The following is a 20,763-nucleotide window of genomic DNA, read 5'->3' as shown; positions in this document are numbered from 1 at the left end:
GCCTTATCCAGGAAGCAGCATGAAAAAGGATGGGAGTCAGAGCTGGCTGGCTGGGTGAGGGGCCGCTAAGAGTGGGGCAGAAGGGGGAGCCAGCCACAAGGAAGACCCAGAAGATGCAGGAGAGAAGAGAGTTCAGGGCTAGAAGGCACAAAACAGGCCAGACTGGCCACCCCAGCTTAACCAAGTGACCGAAGTGGACGTTCAGAGAAGGCTCTGGAAGAGAACGTGGGGGACGGTGTAGGAGAGGGGTTTTGTGGGGAAGACTTGGGATGAAGGAGCATGGGGTCTCAGGACAAGGAGTCTGCGAGTGACAGAGCAGGGTCCACAGCGGGGAAAAGGGATTAAAACACACACACACACACACACACACACACACACACACACACACACGAGGGGAGGGGACATCTTGAGGTGGGGGAGGTTCTGCGGTTGAAGAGTGCGTCACTGGGGAAGAGCGGTTGGGTAACAGGGCTATCAAGACCGGGTACTGCGGGAGGTCTTGGGGTGGGTAAGGTCTGGATGACCAGAGGTGACGGTCTTGGGGTGGGCGTCTCGGGGTCAGTCCTCAAGGGCTCAAGGGCAGCCGACGGCAGGCGGGGTGGCCCTGCGGGAGAGACCCGGCCAGCCCCAGGATGCGGAGAGCCCGACCGGCGCGCCGGGGCGGGGGGCGGGGCCGGCACCGCCCCGCGGGTCCCCCCACGCTGCAGGGGGCGCTGTGAGCCTGGGCGGCCCCGGGCTGGGCGGCGGCCGCTCCTAGTGAGCGCGGCCCCTTTTCCGGGTTTCCTCCGCCTCCTCCTCCTCCTCCTCCTTCTTCGCCGCTGCCCCTTTCCCGGCCGGTGGCTGCCGCTGCCGGTGCCGTCGCCGCCGCCGTCGCCGCAGCCGCCGCCGCCGCCTGGGGGCCGCGAGCCGAGCGGAGGCCGCCGCGGAGCGCGAGCGCCGCCCGCCCCGCCGCCCCGCCGGCTGCTCCAGGGCCGGGCCGGCTCGGCCGGCGCCCCCCGCGCCCCCAGCCCGCCCGCCCCCGCGGGCCCGGCCTGGCGCGGCCGCCCGCCGCCGCGCTCCTCCTCCTCCTCCGGCGCCCCGCGGCCCGCCGCCTCCTTCGCCCGCCGCCCCGCGCCCCCCGCCGCGCCGCCGCCGCCGCCCTCTGCGCCCCGCGGCGCCCCCCGGTCCCGCCCGCCATGCCCGGCCCGGCCGCGGGCAGCAGGGCCCGGGTCTACGCCGAAGTGAACAGCCTGAGGAGCCGCGATTACTGGGACTACGAGGCTCACGTCCCGAGCTGGGGGTAAAGCCGCCGCCGCCGCCGCCCCCCGCCGGGGCCTCTCACCCCCACCCCCGCCGGGCCGCCCCCCGGCGCAAACCGCACTCGGCCCCCGCGATCTGCCTCCCGCAGGCCGCTCGCCGGGGCAGGGCTGGGCTGGGCGGCAGAGGCCCCCACCTCGCACATGTCCTCCTCTTCCTCTTCCCTCACCCGCGGCCGTTCCTCCCCCGCCCCCAGCTTTGTGCACCCCTCTTGCCCCTTCCCTCCGGCGGGGGGGGGGGGGGACCAGGGCCTAGCGCGGAAGGGAGGCAGCAGCCGCCCCTCAGGCTGGGGGTTTCTCTCGGGGTGGGGAGTCAACAGCTGTCTTCTATGAAAATGCGCTGCTTTTTTAGTTTTCTGACACGAGGCGGGGTGGGGGGGATTTTTTCGAAAGATGTGCAGATTCTCAGAGCTGGCGCTGGCTACCTTCGGGGTGTGAAATAGGGGGCAGGTGCTGTGGAACCGCGGGCAGGGCGGAGTGCTCCCAGGGTCTGCGAGATGGATGATGGACTCAGAGCGTCTACCCCCAAGTTACAAGGGACCAGTTAGGTTGGGAGCCCTGCAGAGCAGCAGGAGCCTGGTGTGTGTTGTAGCTTTCATATAGGGACTGAGTTGCAGCATGGATTATAGACACTTCCAAGCGCTTGGTTCGTGGAAGTGGCCGGCCGGGGCGTATCGTGGGCATAGGCTCGGCGGACCCCAAGGCCCAGCATTTATGTGTGTCTTTTGCCTCTCACAGTAATCAAGATGATTACCAGCTGGTTCGAAAACTTGGTCGGGGAAAGTATAGCGAAGTATTTGAGGCCATTAACATCACCAACAATGAGAGAGTGGTTGTAAAAATTCTGAAGGTGAGTCTCCTATAAGTGGTTTGTAACTTTTTCCCCCACAGGCCAAAAGGACGTGAGTTACCCGAGCCTCGTTTCTAGAACGAGCTGTGCCGGCTCTTGCGTTATGTCTCTTCTGTCCAGGACGCCCGGATCCCACCCCGTTTTCCTTGGACTTAAGAAAACACGCAGACCGGCCTTAAATCTAAGCAGAACGGATCAGGAACACCCTTGTTCTAAAATGTAAATTAGAGGTTCCCAAAGCAAAAATCCCAAAAGGGCCCCATTTGTTACAAAATAAATAAATATTCAGAGGGAAGAAAAGCCTTTTCATGGAGATTCCATGGATCCGAGGGCTCTTTGAGCGCTGTGTTTGTTAGTCCACAAAGAAAGTTGGAGAAAATTGGAGCCAAGGGGAAGGAAACTCCTCGGGGTGATAACCACTTGTTTCTCCTCTGACAGTGAAGTTTCAGGTGGGACAGCTGAGGGGCGCAGGGAGTGCTGGGAGCCCTGGAGCTGCTTATCAGCTAGTAAAACTGGAGTTAGAAGGCACTTTTAATCACTCAAGCTGTTGGAACAAAACTGTCTGATGTCTGCTTTCGCAATCTTAAGTTTGATGATAGGCCTTCTGTTATCTCTTGAGTGAAGACGTAATGAGCCTGAAGAGTTGGCTTCAGGTAACTGTGTGGCTTTAATAATGTTTTACTGGGTGTCCTGCAAAGTTGTTCTTAGAAGCTGTCATGGGTCTTCATTATCGCCAGATCCCTGAACGTGTGTTTGGAGAGGGTCTGTGGCGGGGGCTGTGGGGCTCAGAAGCTGCCTGTGCATGTCAGGCTGTGCGGGGAGGCCCTGTCCTCTCAGGCCGGGCTCAGGCTTTCTGGGAGCCGCCTCTCAGAACCGTGCCCAGCAGCCTCGCTCAGTGCTGTCCTAGCCGGTGATGGAGGAGCAGGATTCTGGTAGAGAGAAAGCGGCAGAGGCCGCTGTGCCGTCAGACGCTGGGCACATGAAGTGAGGGACGGGTGTTAGGGATTTGCAGACTGGCGCCCCCTCCCCTGAATATGAGCCACCAGTGAAGTCCCAGGGCCTCCCCCCACCCCAACAAGCATAAATATGTGAAGAAATGGTGTTCCTTCAAGGCAGTCACCTGGGGAGGCCATGTAATTCCTCTGTGTACATAAGCAAAATGCTTTACTGCAGGCTGCTTTGACTTGAAGCAGAGCTGAAGTTGGAATTAGAAATAGCCGTATTCCCCAGCTGTCTGTCTGGAAGAATGAGTGCTGACTCTGAGGCAGTTCCAGAAAAATGTCTAAACTTTGGTGCAACAGCAGCATTGTTAGAGTAAGTGCCATTTCCTGTGTCCTCTTTGAACGGCGCAGCGTTCAGGTGTGTGTGTGAATGCCTGTCTGTCCAGGAGAGCATCGCGTTGCTCCTGGGTCATCCTTGCACAGCACTTCCTGGTGACTAGAGAGTTTTTCCTGTTCTCTGAAGCGTGCTGGGATGTTTTAGGGAACTCAATATGAAGACTGCCACAGGTGGTTTTTACAAAGGAGAGGCCCAGGCACAAAGAAACTCAGCCAGCTCACCACCAGCACTGCTGCTCCCTGCTTTTCCCTCTCAGCTTTCTTCGGCGCTGGATTGCGGGATCTTCATGTTGCGCCCAGAGTAAGTTCCAGTGTTCTGGAATGAGCTCCGCAGGCCCCTCTGGTGTCCAGTTGATGAAGCGTTTCTTGTTGCTTCTTTTCACGGTGCGGCGTGAACCACCTTGCTTCCAGGGCTGAACACTACACTCCTTCTGTATGCTTTCCAAAGCCCTGCAGCGTTTCTGTCCAGATGTTGTTCCTGTCTAAAGGATGGGATAAGAAACCACTAATTGTATTGTTGGGAAAGTGGATTAAAAGTACTGTTTTTTTAAAGAGTAAGGTCTTTATCCAGAGTTGCGCTCCGTTACTCAGAGTTGAAGTTAGGACTGATGCCTACCGCTGTGCTGTTTGCTCATAGGAAATAGCTGCTGTGTTTAGAGGAATGGAGAAAAGGCTTCCCTGTCGTGTATGCTACTGCATACGTTGCAGTTGCAGGCAGGAGCTAAGTGTTAATGTGCACACGTGACCGAGATGCAGGGGGTCCCCCTTGGGGAGGAGGAGTCTTCCCTCTCTCTGCTGTCAGTTACAAGTGTCGTCAGTTCTTCCCTATAGCTGATAGAGGCTGCAAGGGGAGTGACTGTGGAGGAGTTTTATGTCATTCATTAATGACATACATTGTCATGGGTACATTTCCAATTATTTCAATGATCAGAATGTATTGGGGCCATTACGTTTTAGGAATTTAAAAACTGGTGTGCAAAATGCCTCTATCAAGTAAAGTTCTGAGACTGAAGTCTCAAGAGTTGTTCAGTCACTATGGAGCTTATACTTTTTTTTTTTACAGAAATTGTTTTGAGGAGAAAAGGGGGGAAATGGTAGAGGTTTATATAGCAGAACAGAAAGCTCCTTCAGTGTCAGAAATTTCATCTTTTGGTTTCGGAAAAAAACTGTTCTTCAGTTCCTTTTTTATTTTTTAAAGATTTTATTTATTTATTTGAAAGTCAGAGTTACACCGGGAGAGAGAGGTCTTCCGTCTAATGGTTCACTCCCTAGATGGCTGCAATGGCCGGAGCTGCGCCGATCTGAAGCCAGGAGCCAGGAACTTCCCTGTGGTCCCCCATGCGGGTGCAGGGACCCAAGGACTTGGGCCATCTTCTACTGCTTTCCCAGACCATAGCAGAGAGCTGGATCAGAAGTGGAGCAGCTGGGTCTCCAACCGGCACCTCAGGCCAGGGCGTTAACCCGCTATGCCACAGCGCCAGCCCCATTCAGTGCCTTTTTTAAAAAAGTGAGAAAGATACACACAGAAATAAAAAGCCTTTGGCCGTTTGTGACAACTTGTAGAATTTGTGCACCCTGCACGGGAGTGTGGACTGCAGCTTCTTGAGTCCTTGGCGTCTTTCAAATTAAACTGCTATTTCCTATGCAGAAGCTGAGAGCAACACTGTTTTTAAAAATAAATGTAGGGGGCCTAGTGCCGTGGCTCACTTGGCGCCGGCATCCCATATGGGTGCTGGGTTCTATTCCCGGTTGCTCCTCTTCCAGTCCAGCTCTCTGCTGTGGCCCGGGAAGGCAGTGGAGGATGGCCCAAGTGCTTGGGCCCTGCACCCGCATGGGAGACCAGGAGGGAGCACCTGGCTCCTGGCTTCGGATTGGCGTATCGCGCTGGCCATAGTGGCCATTTGGGGAGTGAACCAATGGAAGGAAGATCCTTGTCTCTGTCTCTCTCTCTCACTAACTCTGTCAAATAAATAAATAAATAAAAATAAATGTAGGGGCCAGCGCTGTGGCGTAGTGGGTAAAAGCCGCTCCCTGCAGAGCCCGTATCCCATATGGGCACTGGTTTGTATCCTGGCTGCTGCACTTCCAATCCCGCGCTCTGCTATGGCCTGGGAAAGCAGTAGAGGATGGCCCAAGTCCAGCTCCTACACGCACATGGGAGACCAGGAAGAAGCTCCTGGCTTCAGATCAGCACAGTTCTGGCTGTTGTGGCCAACTGGGGAGTGAACCAGTGGGTGGAAGACCTCTCTCTAACTTTGACTTTCAAATAAATAAATAAATCTTTAAAAAAATTTTTACAGCTTTTAGAGCCACTGCTACAATATCAAGGCTTCCTATTGATAGTCTTGTTTTGGTGTTTTTTATTTTTTTTAAGTTTTATATATTTGAATGACAAAATTAGAGAGAGAGATATCTTCCATCTGCTGGTTCACTCCAAATGGTTGGAACAGCCCATGTGGGGCCAGGTGAAGCCAGGAGCTCCCTGCAGGTCTACTACATGGGTTCAGGGGCCCAAGCACTTGGGCCATTCTCCGCTGCTTTCCCAGGCAAGCACATTAGCAGGGAGCTGGATTGGAGGTAGAGCAGCCAGGTCTCAAACCAGTGCCCATAAGGGATGCTGGCATTCTAAGCAGTGGGTTTACCTGCTATGCCACAGTGCTGGCCCCTATAGATGTTCTTAGCATTTTGTGTTGGCAGGAAGTAGTGTTAAAGGAGTAATGTTGATTATGGATCCTTATTCATACCTTCATAGTGAACTGGTGATCTTTATGTTGTATCAAACTGGTGTTTGTTTCATGATGATAGAGTGCTTTCTCTTTTATTTCTACTTTCTGTGGTGGTAGGTTTTATACCCTCCATTCAGGCATGTGTACCAAGACAGCTTCTGAAGCTACACATCAGTGATACTGATCTACAGTTTTGGTGAATTCTAGCTTTCACAAATGTCTCATAGTGGTTAAAACAATGTTTGTTTGTTTTTTTTTTTTTAAGATTTATTTATTTACTGGAAAGGCAGAGAGAGGTGTCTTCCATCAACTGGTTCACTCCCCAAATGGCCCCAACAGCCAGAGCTGGGTTGCTCCAAAGCCAGGAGCCAGGAACTTCTTCCGGGTCTCCCACGCGGGGGCAGTACTTGGGCCATCTTTTACTGCTTTCCCAGGCCATAGCAGAGAGCTGGATCGGAAGTGGAACAGCCTGGACTCGAAACGGTGGGATGCCGGCACTGCAGGCAGCTGCTTTACCCAGTAGGCCACAGCACCGGCCCCCAATATTATTAAAGTATTACTAACATTAACAGTAATTGTTCAGAATTGTGTGAGAACTCTCAGTGCTGTTTCTAGTATTACGTTTGCGGGGTCACAGATGGAGAGTGTGGCTAACCTGTGTCACAGGACATAGGAGCTTAGAAACCTTTAAAATCCAAGCCCTTTTTACAGATACACCAGGACCCAGAGAAAAGATGTAATGTATGTTATTTATTCAGGGTCACTTGACTGAGGGGTGCAAGCGCTAGGTATAGCACGTTGCTGGGTCCGTGATGTGCTGGGCTGTGCAGAGACTGAAGAACACTCACGAGAAGTGCAAGGAAATTCATTTGTTTCAAATGATTTTTACAGTTGCCCCATTGCTAGTTGAATGTGGGGTGAGTCAACACCAGAGAGCTCCAGGGACCCGGGCCTGGGTTCTCCGTGATTTGTGTCCACGGCATACGTGAAATGCTACTTTACTCTCTTGGGCTTGAAGCCTCAGTAGGCAGTGTTTTTATTTTTTTAATCCATACGATTTTTCCAAGTCTCATCAAGACCACTTACTAGATTTTGGGGTTAATATTCTTTACATTTTTTATGTTAGAGTTACTAGAGAGTAAGCTATGTGTGCAAAGAATCTCTTGATATGGAATATTCATTTCCATGTGTGGGGCAGGGCTGCAGGTCATCTGTAGACTATCAGCAGTGTCTGCCGCCTCACAGCCGAGGGCGCACCTTAGGCTGTGCGTGGAGGGCGCACTTGGGTTCTGCATCGAGCTCTTCAGTTACATGCTTTGGACCTCCCCCTCTTTTTTTTTTTTTTTTTTTGTTTGTTTGTTTGTTTGTTTGAAAGAGTTAAGGGAGAGAGGGAGATCCTCCGTCATCTGGTTCATGTGGATCTTCCACATGGCTGCAGGAGCCCAAGCACTTGGGTCATCTTCCCAGTGCTTTTCCTAGGCCACCGGCAGGAAACTGGGTCGATCGATCGATAGATAGACAGACAGACAGACAGTGACTTGCACTAGGAGCAATATATTGTACTAACAATGTTATGGTTAGACCAAGTAAACAAATTTAGAGGCAGAACCAACAGCAGAAAGAGTTGTAACATTCTCTTGGTGGGATTCAAAGCTCACTATATGCCTGTTTTTTCCCTTTTTTTTTATTGTAGGTGCATACAATATAAAATTTACCATTTTTAAAAAATGTATTTGCAAGCCAGAGATAGACAGAAAGAGGGAGAGACAGAAATTTCCATCTGCTGGTTCACTCCCCAAATGGCTGCAATGGCCGGAGCTGGGCTGATCCAAAGCCAGGAGCTTCTTCCAGGTACAGGGGCCCAAGTACTACTGCTTTCCCAGGCCATCAGCAGGGAGCTGGATAGGAAGTGGAGCAGCCAGGACTCGGACTGGCACCCATATGGGATGCTAGTACGACAGGTGGAGGCTTAACCTACACCACAGCACTGGCCCCCAAAATTAACCATTTGTAAGTGTAAAGTAGCCATTCTAATGTGTATGAGGTGGTATCTCATTGTCAGTTTTATTTTATACCTTGCCCTTTTATATATTAAAAAGTTTTTAATCCTGAGAATAAATAGCTTCTCTCCAGGAACTAATAGTATAATTGGAATGGCAAGACTTGAAAGATTAGAAGAAACGGGGTTGTGAAGAAATAAACTGTTGAAGCCCAGGTGCAGTGGGTGTTAGAGATACTGTCGAGATGAAAGATCTGTCCAGGCTGAGCTTTCTTCCTCGACACTTCTACACTCTTGCCAACAATTATGGCGATTGTTCATTGTAGGTTAGGAAGTCTACACTTTAAATGTCCTTTCTTTAACTTTTTGCCACTTTTCTGTAGGTACTTTGAGTTCTTTTTTGTTTTGGAAAATAGTTTAGCCAGTTTAAACATCAGACAGGTAGCCCATGAATCAGAATAAATGAGCACTGCGTGGCAGACTTTCTGAACTGCGAGGTGAAACACAGGATTATCTTGAGGATGCGTGTGCTTTCGCCGTTTGTGCACCTGGTGGGGAGTGGGTACAGACTCCAGGCAGAGCATCCTTACTGCTATAAAACTCCTCATTTATTTTCCTTAGGATTCCAACAGTTCTCTCATAAATCCTAAATTTCTCTCCTATTCCATTTGTAGAAGTAGAAGGTACTTGCCTTGCCTTGGAATTAATTGTGTTTAAACTTCTGGAACACCTGTCAGGTTCAGAGAAATAAACTAAGGCTAAAGGGAGCTGCCTGCAGCCAGATTCCTTTTTTGCTTTACCTTTTTTTTTTTTTTTTAAGATTTATTTTGTTTATTTGAAAGACTTACAGAGAGAGAGAGAAAGAGAGAGGTGTCTTCCATCTGCTGGCTCGCTCCCCAAATGGCCGTAATGGCCAGGGCTGGGTTGATCTGAAGTAGGAGCCAGGAGCTTCTTCCAGGTCTCACGTGGGTGCAGGGGCCCAAGGACCTGGGCCATCTTCCACTGGTTTCCCAGGCCATTAGCAGGGAGCTGGATCAGAAGTGAAGCAGCCGGGAGTCAAACCAGAACCCATATGGGATTCCAGCACTGCAGGTCAGGGCTTTAACCCACTGTGCCACCGCGCTGGCCCCTGCAGCCTGGCTCTTGATGCCTGGAGGAGAATGCCCTGGGCTGCAGGTCTTTGCTTTTTTGCGATCTGTTGGTCTTTCATCCACGTGAGGACTGCAGCTGCTGCGGGACTCCATTGTGCCACTTCAAGTTGTCCTGCTGGTGCCAGTCTCTGGTTTGGGAAGTTGTTAGATTGCTACCAGTTGGGCAGTCACATCTGCTTCGTTTGCTGTACAAGTTACCTTCAGACAGATCAAAAGATAGCTTCCTCCTAACTGGGTTGCCTGGGAACAGTGTGCCTGCTCGACCTGTTGCTGAATAAGAGAGCAATGCAGGGCTTTATCTGGGGCAGCTGCTTAAACGGCTCCCACCCCCAGGAAGAAGCTGGTGTGACTGTTGGGTGCAGGAGAGGTTTGGGGTTGTGTGCAGGCTCTGGCTGGGTTCTTCCTCCCCTCTCTGTTACTACTCCCACAGATCTGAAGCTGCTTTCTAGTAGTGAGTGACAGCTCCACAGACTTTGCTTGCTGTGAAAGCATTGAATAATATACTGTTAGCATTGATACACAAGGTAGCCAGCTTGTATTTTTCTTCCTGATGTAGTTTTAGACTTAAAGTTGCAGGAGTTCCCATATGTCTTGTACCCAGATTCCTCAAATGTTAGCATTCACTTTAGCCTTCTCTTTTCCATGTGAGTATGTCCCATACATTTACATGTATGTACATATCTGTATACATATATAGGTTTGTGCATATTCTAAAGTACTTGAAGGTAAGTTACAGTCATCCCTAAGTAGTGTGTATTTCCTAAAAACAAGGACAGTTTCTTATATGACCATATACTGCCTTGATCAAATAGCAAAAATTAACATTGATACAATTATTTTAATTAATCTACAGTCTTCATCTGTATTTAGCAGTTATCTTTATGCTTGTTTTAAAAATTAGAAAAAAATTTTCAAAGATTTATTTATTTGAAAGGCAGCTACAGAGAGAGGGAGAGAGATTTCCCATCCACTGGTTCACACCCCAGATGGCCACGATGGCCAGGGCTGAACCAGGCTGAACGAAGCCAGGAGCTTCATCTGGGTCTCCTGTGTGTGTGTGTGTGTGGGTGGAGGCCCAAGCATTTGGCACATCTTTTGCCTTCACAGGTATATTGGCAGGGAGATGGATTGGAAGTAGAATATGGGGCTGGTGCCATGGCTCATTTGGTTAATCCTCTGCCTGCAGCCTGGCATCCCATGTGGGCACCGGTTCTAGTCCCAGTTGCTCCTCTTCCAGTCCAGCTCTCTGCTGTGGCCCGAGAGGGCAGTAGACGATGCCCCAGGTGCTTGGGCCCCTGCACCCGCATGGGAGACCAGGAGGAAGCACCTGCCTCCTGGCTTCGGATCGGTGCAGTGCCGGCCGTAGCGGCCATTTGGGGAGTGAACCAACGGAAGGAAGACCTTTCACTCTGTCTCTCTCACCGTCCATAACTCTACCTGTCAAATAAATTAAAAAGGAAGTAGAATAGATGGGACTTGAACCTGCACCCATATGGGATGCCTCCGTTGCAGACAGGTGCTTAACCCATTATGCCACAATTTCAGCCCCCCCCACCCAATTTTTTTTTAAAGATTTATTTTATTTATTTGAAAGAGTTAGAGAGGTAGAGGCAGAGAGGTCTTCCATAAGCTGGTTCACTCCCCAGATGGTCGCAGTGGCTGGAGCTGCGCCGATACGAAGCCAGGGGCCAGGAGCTTCCTCCGGGTCTCCTACATGGGTGCAGGGGCCCAAGGACTTGGGCCATCTTCTACTGCTTTCCCAGGCCATAGCAGAGAGCTGGATTGGAAGAGGAGCAGCCAGGTCTAGAATCAGTTCCCATATGGGATGCTGGTGCTTCAGGTCAGGGCTTTGACCCACTGTGCCGCAGTGCCGGCTCCTAACCCCCAAAATTTTTTAAAGACTTGTTTAAAAGGCAGGGTGACAGATGGACATACAGTCCAATCTTCCATCCCCTAGTTCACTCCCCAAATGTTGAGAGCCACTGAGGCTAGGCCAGTCTGAAGCCAAGAGCTGGTAAATCAGTCTGAGTCTCCCTCGTTGGTGGCAGGGACCCAGGTACTTGAGTCATATCACCAGCTGCCTCCTAGGGTACACATTAACAGGAAGCTGGAATCGGGAGTGAAACCAGGACTCAACCCAAGCACTCTGATTTGGAGTGTAGGCATGCATCCCAAAGCAGCCTCTTGTATGCTGTACTGAGCACCTATCCCATAATGTCCTTTCTAGCAAAAGAAAACCACAGATTGTTCAGTTGTCATGTCTTTTTTTTTTTGGACAGAGAAAGGTCTTCCGATGGTTCACCTCCCCAAATGGCTGCTATGGCCGCTGGCACGCTGTGCCGATCTGAAGCCAGGAGCCAGGTGCTACCTCCTGGTCTCCCATGCGGTTCCAGGGCCCAAGCACTTGGGCCATCCTCCACTGCCTTCCCGGGCCACAGCAGAGAGCTGGACAGGAAGAGGAGCAATTGGGAGTGCCGGCGCCGCAGGCGGAGGATTAGCCTAGTGAGCAACGGCGCTGGCTCTTTTTTTTTTTTTTTTTTTTTTTTTAAGATTTATTTATTTATTTATTTGAAAGAATTACAGAGAGGCAGAGAGAGAGAGAATCTTCCATCCACTGATTCTCTCCCCAAATGGTCACAACAGGCAGAGCTGGGCTGATCTGATGCCAGGAGATTATTCCAGGTCTCCCACGCTGGTGCAGGGGCCCGAGGAATTGGGCTGTCTTCCACTGCTTTCCCAGGCAGCTGGATCAGAAGTGGAGCAGCCGGGATTTGAACCAGTGCCCATATGGGATGCCAGCACTGCAGGCGGTGGCTCTGCCACAGCGCCAGCCTCTGTTATGTCTTTTTAATCTGAAACAGTTGTTTGGTTTGTTTCGTGAAACGGACAGTTTTGAAATCCGCAGGCTTTGTAGTCTTTTTGATCAGCTTGCATAGCACTTCATTTTCCCCAAGTACTGAGCTTCCTACTGAACATAGACTGAGGGGTGAGCTTCCTGCATGGAGGTGAGGAAGATGTGCAGCAGCCAGGTCTGCACAGGAGCCCTGACGGACTGACCTCAGGGGCCTCACTGCGGCAGCTGATTTGTAGAACTCGGTCTTGCCGTTGCGCAGGTGATGCAGGTGCTCCGTGTGTCGGTCTTCTCCTGTGCGCTGTTGTGTGTATCTTAGTGACCAACAGAAGAGGAGGGTTTCCCTGGTTAAAATCATGCTTGATTGTTTCACAGAACCCATTGGCGCCTCTCGGCCTGGGGCTCGTGGGGCACTCCTTTTTCTTAGTTCTGTTTCTCCCTTTAGCCATACTTGGGAACCAGGCACGAAGGTGACCGTGTATGGCATACAGCGTTAGAAGGCCCAGATTTGACTCCTGTCCCTACGTGAGCTGTGTGGCCTTGGCGAATAGCTCAGCGTTGCTGAATCTACTGCAGAGGATGCTGTGAGGATTGAATATGACTTAGTACTAACTAGAAATGTGAAAATATTAATGCGAACATTTACTGAGTACGTAATGTCTTCCAGTCCCTGTTACTAAGTGCCTTATAAGGCGTACTCCCTTGTGATATGCTTATTTTTCAGAACTACTTTTATCCTCTGAATTCTTCACCCTGTTTAAGCAAGAGGTAATGGGCGTGCTGTATTTCTGACTAAGCTCTTTACTTTTTCTACCCAGCACATTGATGGGTTCACAAATAGCGGTTTTCAATCACTGCTGTACCAGACAGATCGGCTTTCTCCTTTGCTGACCAGCATCTGTCTCTTTAGGGATGAGATCGTTGGGGAATGTTGCTGGCCCTGCTGGTTCCAGATTGTAGATGTGAAGGAAATGGGAGTGGTGACAGGAAATGGGAGCCAGCAGCTGGGAAACAAGTTTGTAACTTGATGTCAGTGACCTGGTCTTCACTCCTAGAAGACCGAATTACAGTAACTCATTGGCAGAGCAGGTGTCTACCATTTTGTTTCAGTTTTTCCATTGGTGAGTGCATGATAGACAGCTGTTCAGATCTGTAACATTTTCCATTTGGCAGTTATCTGGTAAGGAAGCATTTTATTTTTGTAAAGTGTGGCATGGGTGTTCCAGTTTTTCAAGTGCTCTAAATGTAACTACTGAAAGGTCTTGACATGTGAGCTGTGTGAGTCTGTCAGTGACTTCACTTGGTGGTGAAGGTTCTTAAGGACAAGCCCATTGTATCTCCATCTTTTCTCTTCCAATGTAGGCATGCCCTCTAATACAGCAGAGTGTACAAGATACCATACAGTATTTGATTAGCTAACATTGTTTTAAAGTTTTACTGCATGTATTTCCTTCAAAGGGAATCTCACTTCTGATAACTCTTGTGTATTTAAGCCAGTGAAGAAAAAGAAGATAAAACGAGAGGTTAAGATTCTGGAGAACCTTCGTGGTGGAACAAATATCATTAAGTTGATTGACACTGTAAAGGACCCTGTGGTAGGTGCTTGGTGGTTGAGGGGGGGTGGGGGGGTTCACTAGGGAACCCAGGTGTGGGCATGGAGAGGGAGGGGGGTGTGTTTAACTTCTCAAATAGGGACACTTGGTGGGGTGATGACGTTTGTCTTTACAACTGAATGGTTTTGAAAACCAGAAAGAAAATCATGGTGACCCAATGATCAGATGGTCCTCACCACTCTGATAGAACCTAAAAGTGTATTGAAAAGCCCCCGTCCCATGCCTTTTACCTCATTATTTTTAGCCCACAGATTTTTATCTCCTTTGAAGCCCTGTGTTTCAGTTTTGAAAGCTTGCTATTACTGATTTGTATTGTTTTAGCTCACTCAGGGAAGCCTGACATTTGAAACTTGAATGTAGGCATCTGATGTAGAGTTAAGCAAGTGACAGCCCCATTGCCCTCTGAGAAAGAAGTCTTTTTTTTTTTTTTTTAAGATTTATTTATTTTACTTGAAAGAGTTACACAGAGAAGGAGAGGCAGAGAAGAGAGGGAGGTCTTCCATCCACTGGTTCACTCCCCAGTTGCCCGCAACGGCCAGAGTTGCGCCAATCCAAAGCCAGGAGCCAGAAGCTTCTTCTGGATCTCCCATGTGGGTGCAGGGGCCCAAGCACTTGGGTCATCTTCTACTGCTTTCCCAGGCCATAGCAGAGAGCTGGATCAGAAGTGGAGCAGCTGGGACTCAAACCAGAACCCATATGGGATGCTGGCACTGCAGGCAGCGGCTTTACCCACTACGCCACAGCGCCAGCCCCAAGGAAGAAGTCTTGCTGTTTTTCATGCATCCACCATTAGCGCTCTCAATTGTAGGTGTAGATAGAACAAAAATACTGTTTTACTTACATTTTAGCCATTTTAAATGTGCCATTTAATTTTGTTTTTACTCCCTGTGGATAACTTAAGCTTCAGTATTTTTGACTAGCTAAGGTTGCAGGACCCTCCACTTCACTTCCTAGCCTGTGCTCTACCTCATGTATTTTCCTGTGCTCCTCCCATCATAGTTAGATCTTTGCTTCTGTCTACTAAAGACATCCTCATAGGGGGTAATTCAAAGATTTAGTGGATAATGAAATAAAAAGCTAAGTTTATTTTGGTATAAAAGTTTTTAAATTTATGCATAATTTTTTGATAATGTCCATTTTCCATTAACTTTCTGAAGTGGCTATGGCGCACCTGCCATTGCAGGCACTGTTCCTAGGGTTTAACTACACATCATTTCGTCTTGACAGCAGTGCAGAGGGGATGGTACCAGCACTGTAGAGCTGGAAGAGCTGATGGCTGCAGGGTTAGGCGGTTTGCCCAGGATGAGGGAAGCAAGTGTTTTGTTTGGGTTTTTTGTTTTGTTTTGTTTTGTTTTGTTTTTGGCTTATGTCCCATTGGTCTGGTGTCTGGTGAGTTGATGGATAGCAGAGTGCTTGTGGAGGAAGAATCACACGGCCAGACAGGAAGCAGACACAGGATAATGCTCTTCACATCCATGGGTCTCTAGCTGCAGGGGTCCCTCATAGGGCCTCTGCCCTCACAGCCTAACCCAGTCTAATCATTCTGTGAGGCCCTGCGATCAGATACCATGGTTCAGTTAAGCTATCCTGAATTTGTTAACATAAAGCTCGGGATCAAGACATTAACACCTGGACCTTAGAGAGACACCCAGCTTATTTTCCAGATCATAATTGTTGGACTGAAGAAGGAGGAGACCCTGAAGAGATGCTTATGCAGCAGATTGTATCCAGTAAATACTAAAAGTGTGTCACATCCTAATTAGCTTGGACTGACTTTGGAATTACTAGCCTTGGACTGCCTAATGTTTGAAAATGGCCGCAATTGAAAAAGAGGCTGTACCATTAAAAAAAAAAATACCATGTTAAAATATGAATATGTAGTATACCAAGAGCATCTTTGTTTTGCTTTTTTTTTTAATTTAACAGAACTTAGTGATGCTGTACTGTTTTTGTAGTTTGTTACTTTATGTATTTTCCATGACACATAAGACAAGTAAATTGCAATGAATAAAATCAACAGGGAACCATCACCCCTTGGCTTTTAGAGTATCAGATGTAGTCTGTAGTCTAGAGAGATGTACTGGTCTTGAAGAAACCCTTATAGTTAGGGCCCACAAAAGACAGATTTATTTGATCATGGCTACTGCTGGGGCTCTCGTTGTCCTCACAAAGATCTGCAAGCCTGCATGTGGCCTATTTCGTAGGAAACTTCTAGTGCCTTAGCAAAAGTTGTCAGCAATGAAGATTTCCAAATTGTTTTTTTTTTTTTTTTTTTTTTTTTGCTTTTCTTCAGATTTTGAAAGCTTATCACTGACAGTTAGCATTATTGTATTTTATATTTTATTTGAGAGGCAGAGGGGCAGACACAACACAGACATCTGCTGGTACACTCCTTAAAGGCCCAGGAGACTCAGTGCAGGTTCCCATGTGTGTGGGTGGCAGGGACCCAAGTACTTGAGCCATCACTTGAAGCCTCCCAGGGTGCACATTAGCAGGAAGTTGGAGTTGGGAGTAGAGCTGGAACACTTAAACATGGGATGCAGGCATCGCAAGTACCCACCTGAACTTGATAATACAGAGATTCAACATTCTGCTCCTACTAAACTAAAACTCCTGCTAAAGATCGTAGTGCTTTAAAAGTACTTGATTATATATGGTTTTGGGGGAACATGTCTGCTTGTAAGGGAGACACTCTTTAGTGGAGTAATTTCACAATGTAGTTTGGTGATAATGTAATAAACATTTTCATTCTGGATCCTGAAGACTTACAATAGATTCCCAAGACCTATGACCTATGATAATTCTGTCAGATGCTTGTTTTGTGACACAAAGATGAAATGTGTCACTCCTCTTAGAGTTGTCAGACGAACACTGCAGAGTGTAACTCTTCAGATAACCATTAACAGGTTGGTCAAGGCCAGTGATAGGCTGTTCAGAATGTGTATCTTTTTAAAAAATTTTATCATGAAAAGTTTCAACCATTGCAAAACTAAGTGAATAATGTATTGAACCTCCCACACACGCCACCCAGTGGTAGGGGTTGATCAGCCTGCTGCCAGCTTTGTTTCCTGTGTACCCCTGCCCATTTCCCTGCTTCCCACCATTCCCAGTGATTTTGAGGTGAATTCTCCACATACAATGTAAAACGTAAAAGTAAAAACGTTAGCAGGGAATGTGTCCCTGCTGAGTGAATCCCCTTTTTCATCTAAGTGGGATTTGGAAGTGGACCATTGTGACAGAATCAAATTGTATTTTTCATTATTTGAGTACTTACAAGCATTGGTATTCTTTCTTACAGTCAAAGACACCAGCTTTGGTATTTGAATATATCAATAATACAGATTTTAAGGTGCGTATACCTTTTCCTTCTGACGTGGGATTACTGGGAGGTGAGGAGGTTTTGTTAAGTGCCATTGATGCTGTATGTAATACTCTTGTTTTGGACACCGTATCTTTAAAGTAGATGTTAACTTTGCTTTTTGTGATAAATATAACATTGCTCGTGGGAAGAGATAAACTGATACAGAATTCTTAGGAAAAGAAGCAATACCTTGAATTGAAGCTGTCAGAGAATGAACATATGTGATTATGTACACCGTGAACAAAGCAAATGATAAACTAGTTAAGATTTGCTCCTTATTCTGGGTTTACATTTTATACTTAGAATGTATATTAAATTTTGAAGTGTTCCTTTAGAGGTAGGATTACTAAGCTAGGTTTTATGAATTTGTTTTAGTAGTTGTTTGAATACTGAACACTTAACTTGTGACAGTTGTTGGGGGTAGGCATAGAGACCTGATAGAAACTCCTTTTTAGGCCATAATTTGAAAACTAATATGAAAACAAAATAGCGATGGTGATTTTTAGGGGCATTCAGAGGACACTTGAGTGATTTTTAACTCCATCAGTGAAAGAGTTAGGATTTTGTAAGCATTGGAGCTGGGCACAAAACCAGATCGGTTCAGAGATGCTTGTATCAGGAGGGATGCTTTTGGGTAAAATAAACACTGCATCCTTAGCCTTGAGGTTAATTAGTGATAAATGAGCACAAAGTTACTTTGACTTAAGCAGTAAGTAGCAAGGTCTGTGTACAGATAGCATTTCCTAAATGTGCCATTTTCCTGTTAATGTGACTTCTTACAGTTGGAATCACTAGTGAATGTTACAAAGTGGGATCTAAGTGTCTTCATTCAGTGGCGTAACAGTGCTTTGCAGCTGATGGTGTGAATCGCCAACATCCAGGTGTGCGTGGTGGAATGTGTGTGTATGTCTGAGAACTAGACAGCCCTCATTGAGACCAGATGTTTTCCTAATGCACAAGTTCAAAAGCTGGTGGTGGTGGAGTGTCATCATGTGAGTGCCCAGGTTTCACGTGCCTGTACCCCATTCACCAGTTATGTAGCCACACATGAAAACTTCCACTTCAGCATTTTGTCACTTTAACTGACAGACAGCTGCCCTGTTTTACGTGCTGGAGATCAGTTAGCAGGACTTCCAGTTCCCTGGGGTACATATCATTTGTTTGGAATCTTAACCCTCAAGGAAATATTTTGAAGCAGGCTTGCATGTTCTAGTAGCTCCTTTAAAGGGTTTGGAAATTCATGTTTTATAAGGGTTGCATATCTGAAAACATCTTTATTTTATCCCCTCAATTTGCATATGTGCTTCGGTGTAAAGTTCTAGGTTATAATTCAAAATTTCCTTAATTTTGAAGAGGTTATTCCAGTATTACCCCTGAAGCCACTACAGATTCATTTTATGTGATTCCCCCCCCCCTTTTTTTTTCTTTTTCTGAAAGCCTTAAAGGTTTTCCCTTCATTTCCAGTCTTGTGAAATTTCACAGCGATGCGCCCTCATGTGGGTCCCTTTCATCTTGTGCTCTGGATCCTTGCTGGGCTTTTTTGATCTAAAAACTCATGTCCCTCCATTTTGGAAAAGTACTTTTAAGGTTTTTTGATTTTCTCTCCTTTCTTCTTTTTTCTCAATTTCTAGAACTCATTCGAATGTTAGACTTCACATCTAAGAACTCCATTTTGGCCTGTGAGCTTTTAAAAATAGTGTCGTGTTCTTTCATGGTTTATGTAATAGCTTGTATTTTCTTGTTGAGAATATTATATTTTTCTCTTTCATTCCTTTTCTGTACTTTTCTTCCAAATTCCTTTCTTTGTGTGTGTTTTTGTTGTTTGTCTCTGCTACAGTTGTTTGAAAAGGTGAGGTTCTTGAATGCCGTCTCCTGTTTGAGGGTGCTGCTCCCCGGAGTGAACCTGACTGCTAAGGAGAGCTGTGGGGTGTGGATGTGACTTTCACTTAATTTCTCTGTTTTCAGGTCTGTTCTCTCGCAGCAACATTGAGGCTTACCGGTTCCTGAGGCTTTCTCTGGTTTTAGTTTGCAGCTCTTGCTTTAGGACCACTTTGCTGTTGGTGGAATTTTCAGGTTTTTTTGGTCTGTTGAGTCAGTGGATTGAGTTCTTGGCTCTATTGCAGAGTGAACTAACAGATGAGAATTTTCTATCTCAAATAAATAGATCAATAAATTTAAAGCATACTAAGAAGGGTTTATGCAAGTTTTTATCTTCTTTTGAGTCTATTTGGATAATAAGTATTTCTAGAGTAATTCACTTGGAATTTTATTGGCACAAAGCTGTTAATAGAATTCTCTTCATGATTTACATGCTAGTCATGCTAGTACGTGGTTAGGCTTTTTTAAATCTTTTTTTTTTTTTTTTTTAAGATTATTTTATTTCCAAGAGTTTCCGAGAAACAGAGGCAGAGGTAGAGAAAGATCTTCCATACACTGGTTCACTACCCAGATGGCTGGAATTGGGTCAGGCAGAAGCCAGGAGCTTCAGTGCTGTCTCCCATGTGGGTGCAGGGGCCCAAGCACTTGCGCCATCTTCCACTTCTTTTCCAGGCCATTAGCAGGGAGTTGAACCAATGCCCATGTGGGATGCCGGCACTGCAGGCCACAGCTTTACCCACTGTACCACTGCACCAGCCCCTTGCTTTCCTAAATTACTTGAACCTTTGCTTTGTTTCCCTTTTTTTTCTTTATCTTTCCAGTTTAAATCATCTTGTTAGCGGTCATTTTTAATCCTTCAAAGAACCAGCTTTTGAGTTTGCGCAGCTCCTGTTTTTATGAGTTTTCAGTTCATTGTGTTTCTGCTCTTAAGTTAATTATTTTTCTTCCTTCAACTTTCACTGTTTTTCTCCCTAACTTCTTTAAAGTCAGCTCATTCAATCTGGCCACAATGGCCAGAGCCAGGCTTATCTGAAATTAGGAGCTCCCACGTGGGTGCAGGGGCCTAAGCACTTGGGCATTCTTCACTGCTTTCTCAGGCCATAAGCAGAGAGCTGGATTGGAAGAGGAGCAATCTTCCGGGAAGCATAGACTTGGGTTTCTTTGTTTTGTTTTTCATGTTTCTGGTAAGTCATGTAATTTATGAACATGTAAGCAAAGCTAACTTCCCACCAACATTTTTCAGTTGGTTTGTTAAGCAGAATGGAGGGAAACTGGTTCTTTTGAAGTCTCTCTTTTCTGATTTTTTTTTTTAAGATTTATTTATCCATTTGAAAGAGTTACACAGAGCGAGAAAGAGGCAGAGAGAGAGGTCTTCCATCCGCTGGTTCACTCTCCAATTAGTCACAACGGCTGGAGCTGTGCCAATCCGAAGCCAGGAGCCAGGAGCTTCCTCCGGCTCTTCTCACGCGAGTGCAGGGGCCCAAGGACTTGGGCTGTCTTCTACTGCTTTCCCAAGCCACGGCAGAGAGCTGGATCTGAAGTGGAGCAGCCGGGACTTGAACCAGCACCCATATGGGATGCCAGCTCTGCAGGCAGTGGCTGTGTCACAGTGCTGGCCCCATTTTTCTGATTTTTTTTTTTTTATTTATTTTATTTATTTGAAAGGCAGAATGGTAGAGAGTGAGCAAGCTCTTCCATCCAC

At 47.4% G+C, this 20,763-nt stretch overlaps 1 protein-coding gene across 2 annotated transcripts in view; it reads left to right on the top strand.

Moving 5' to 3' along the window:
- The first annotated feature begins 1,029 nt into the window (after positions 1–1,029).
- Positions 1,030–20,763, top strand: part of CSNK2A2 (casein kinase 2 alpha 2) — a 39,511-nt gene continuing 19,777 nt past the window's right edge. The window contains exons 1-4 of one of the 2 annotated variants that reach the window (XM_051846823.2): positions 1,030–1,279; positions 2,034–2,145; positions 13,703–13,804; positions 17,121–17,171. In XM_051846823.2, the coding sequence (XP_051702783.1) occupies positions 1,176–1,279; positions 2,034–2,145; positions 13,703–13,804; positions 17,121–17,171 (369 nt within the window). In that variant the 5' untranslated portion in view covers positions 1,030–1,175. The remainder of the gene's footprint in view (positions 1,280–2,033; positions 2,146–13,702; positions 13,805–17,120; positions 17,172–20,763) is intronic. The other variant, XM_051846824.2, reaches the window with a different exon arrangement.

The sequence above is a fragment of the Oryctolagus cuniculus genome, chromosome 18 (assembly GCF_964237555.1).
Source record: "Oryctolagus cuniculus chromosome 18, mOryCun1.1, whole genome shotgun sequence".
NCBI lineage: Eukaryota > Metazoa > Chordata > Mammalia > Lagomorpha > Leporidae > Oryctolagus > Oryctolagus cuniculus.
This window is presented reverse-complemented; position numbering and strand designations above follow the sequence as displayed.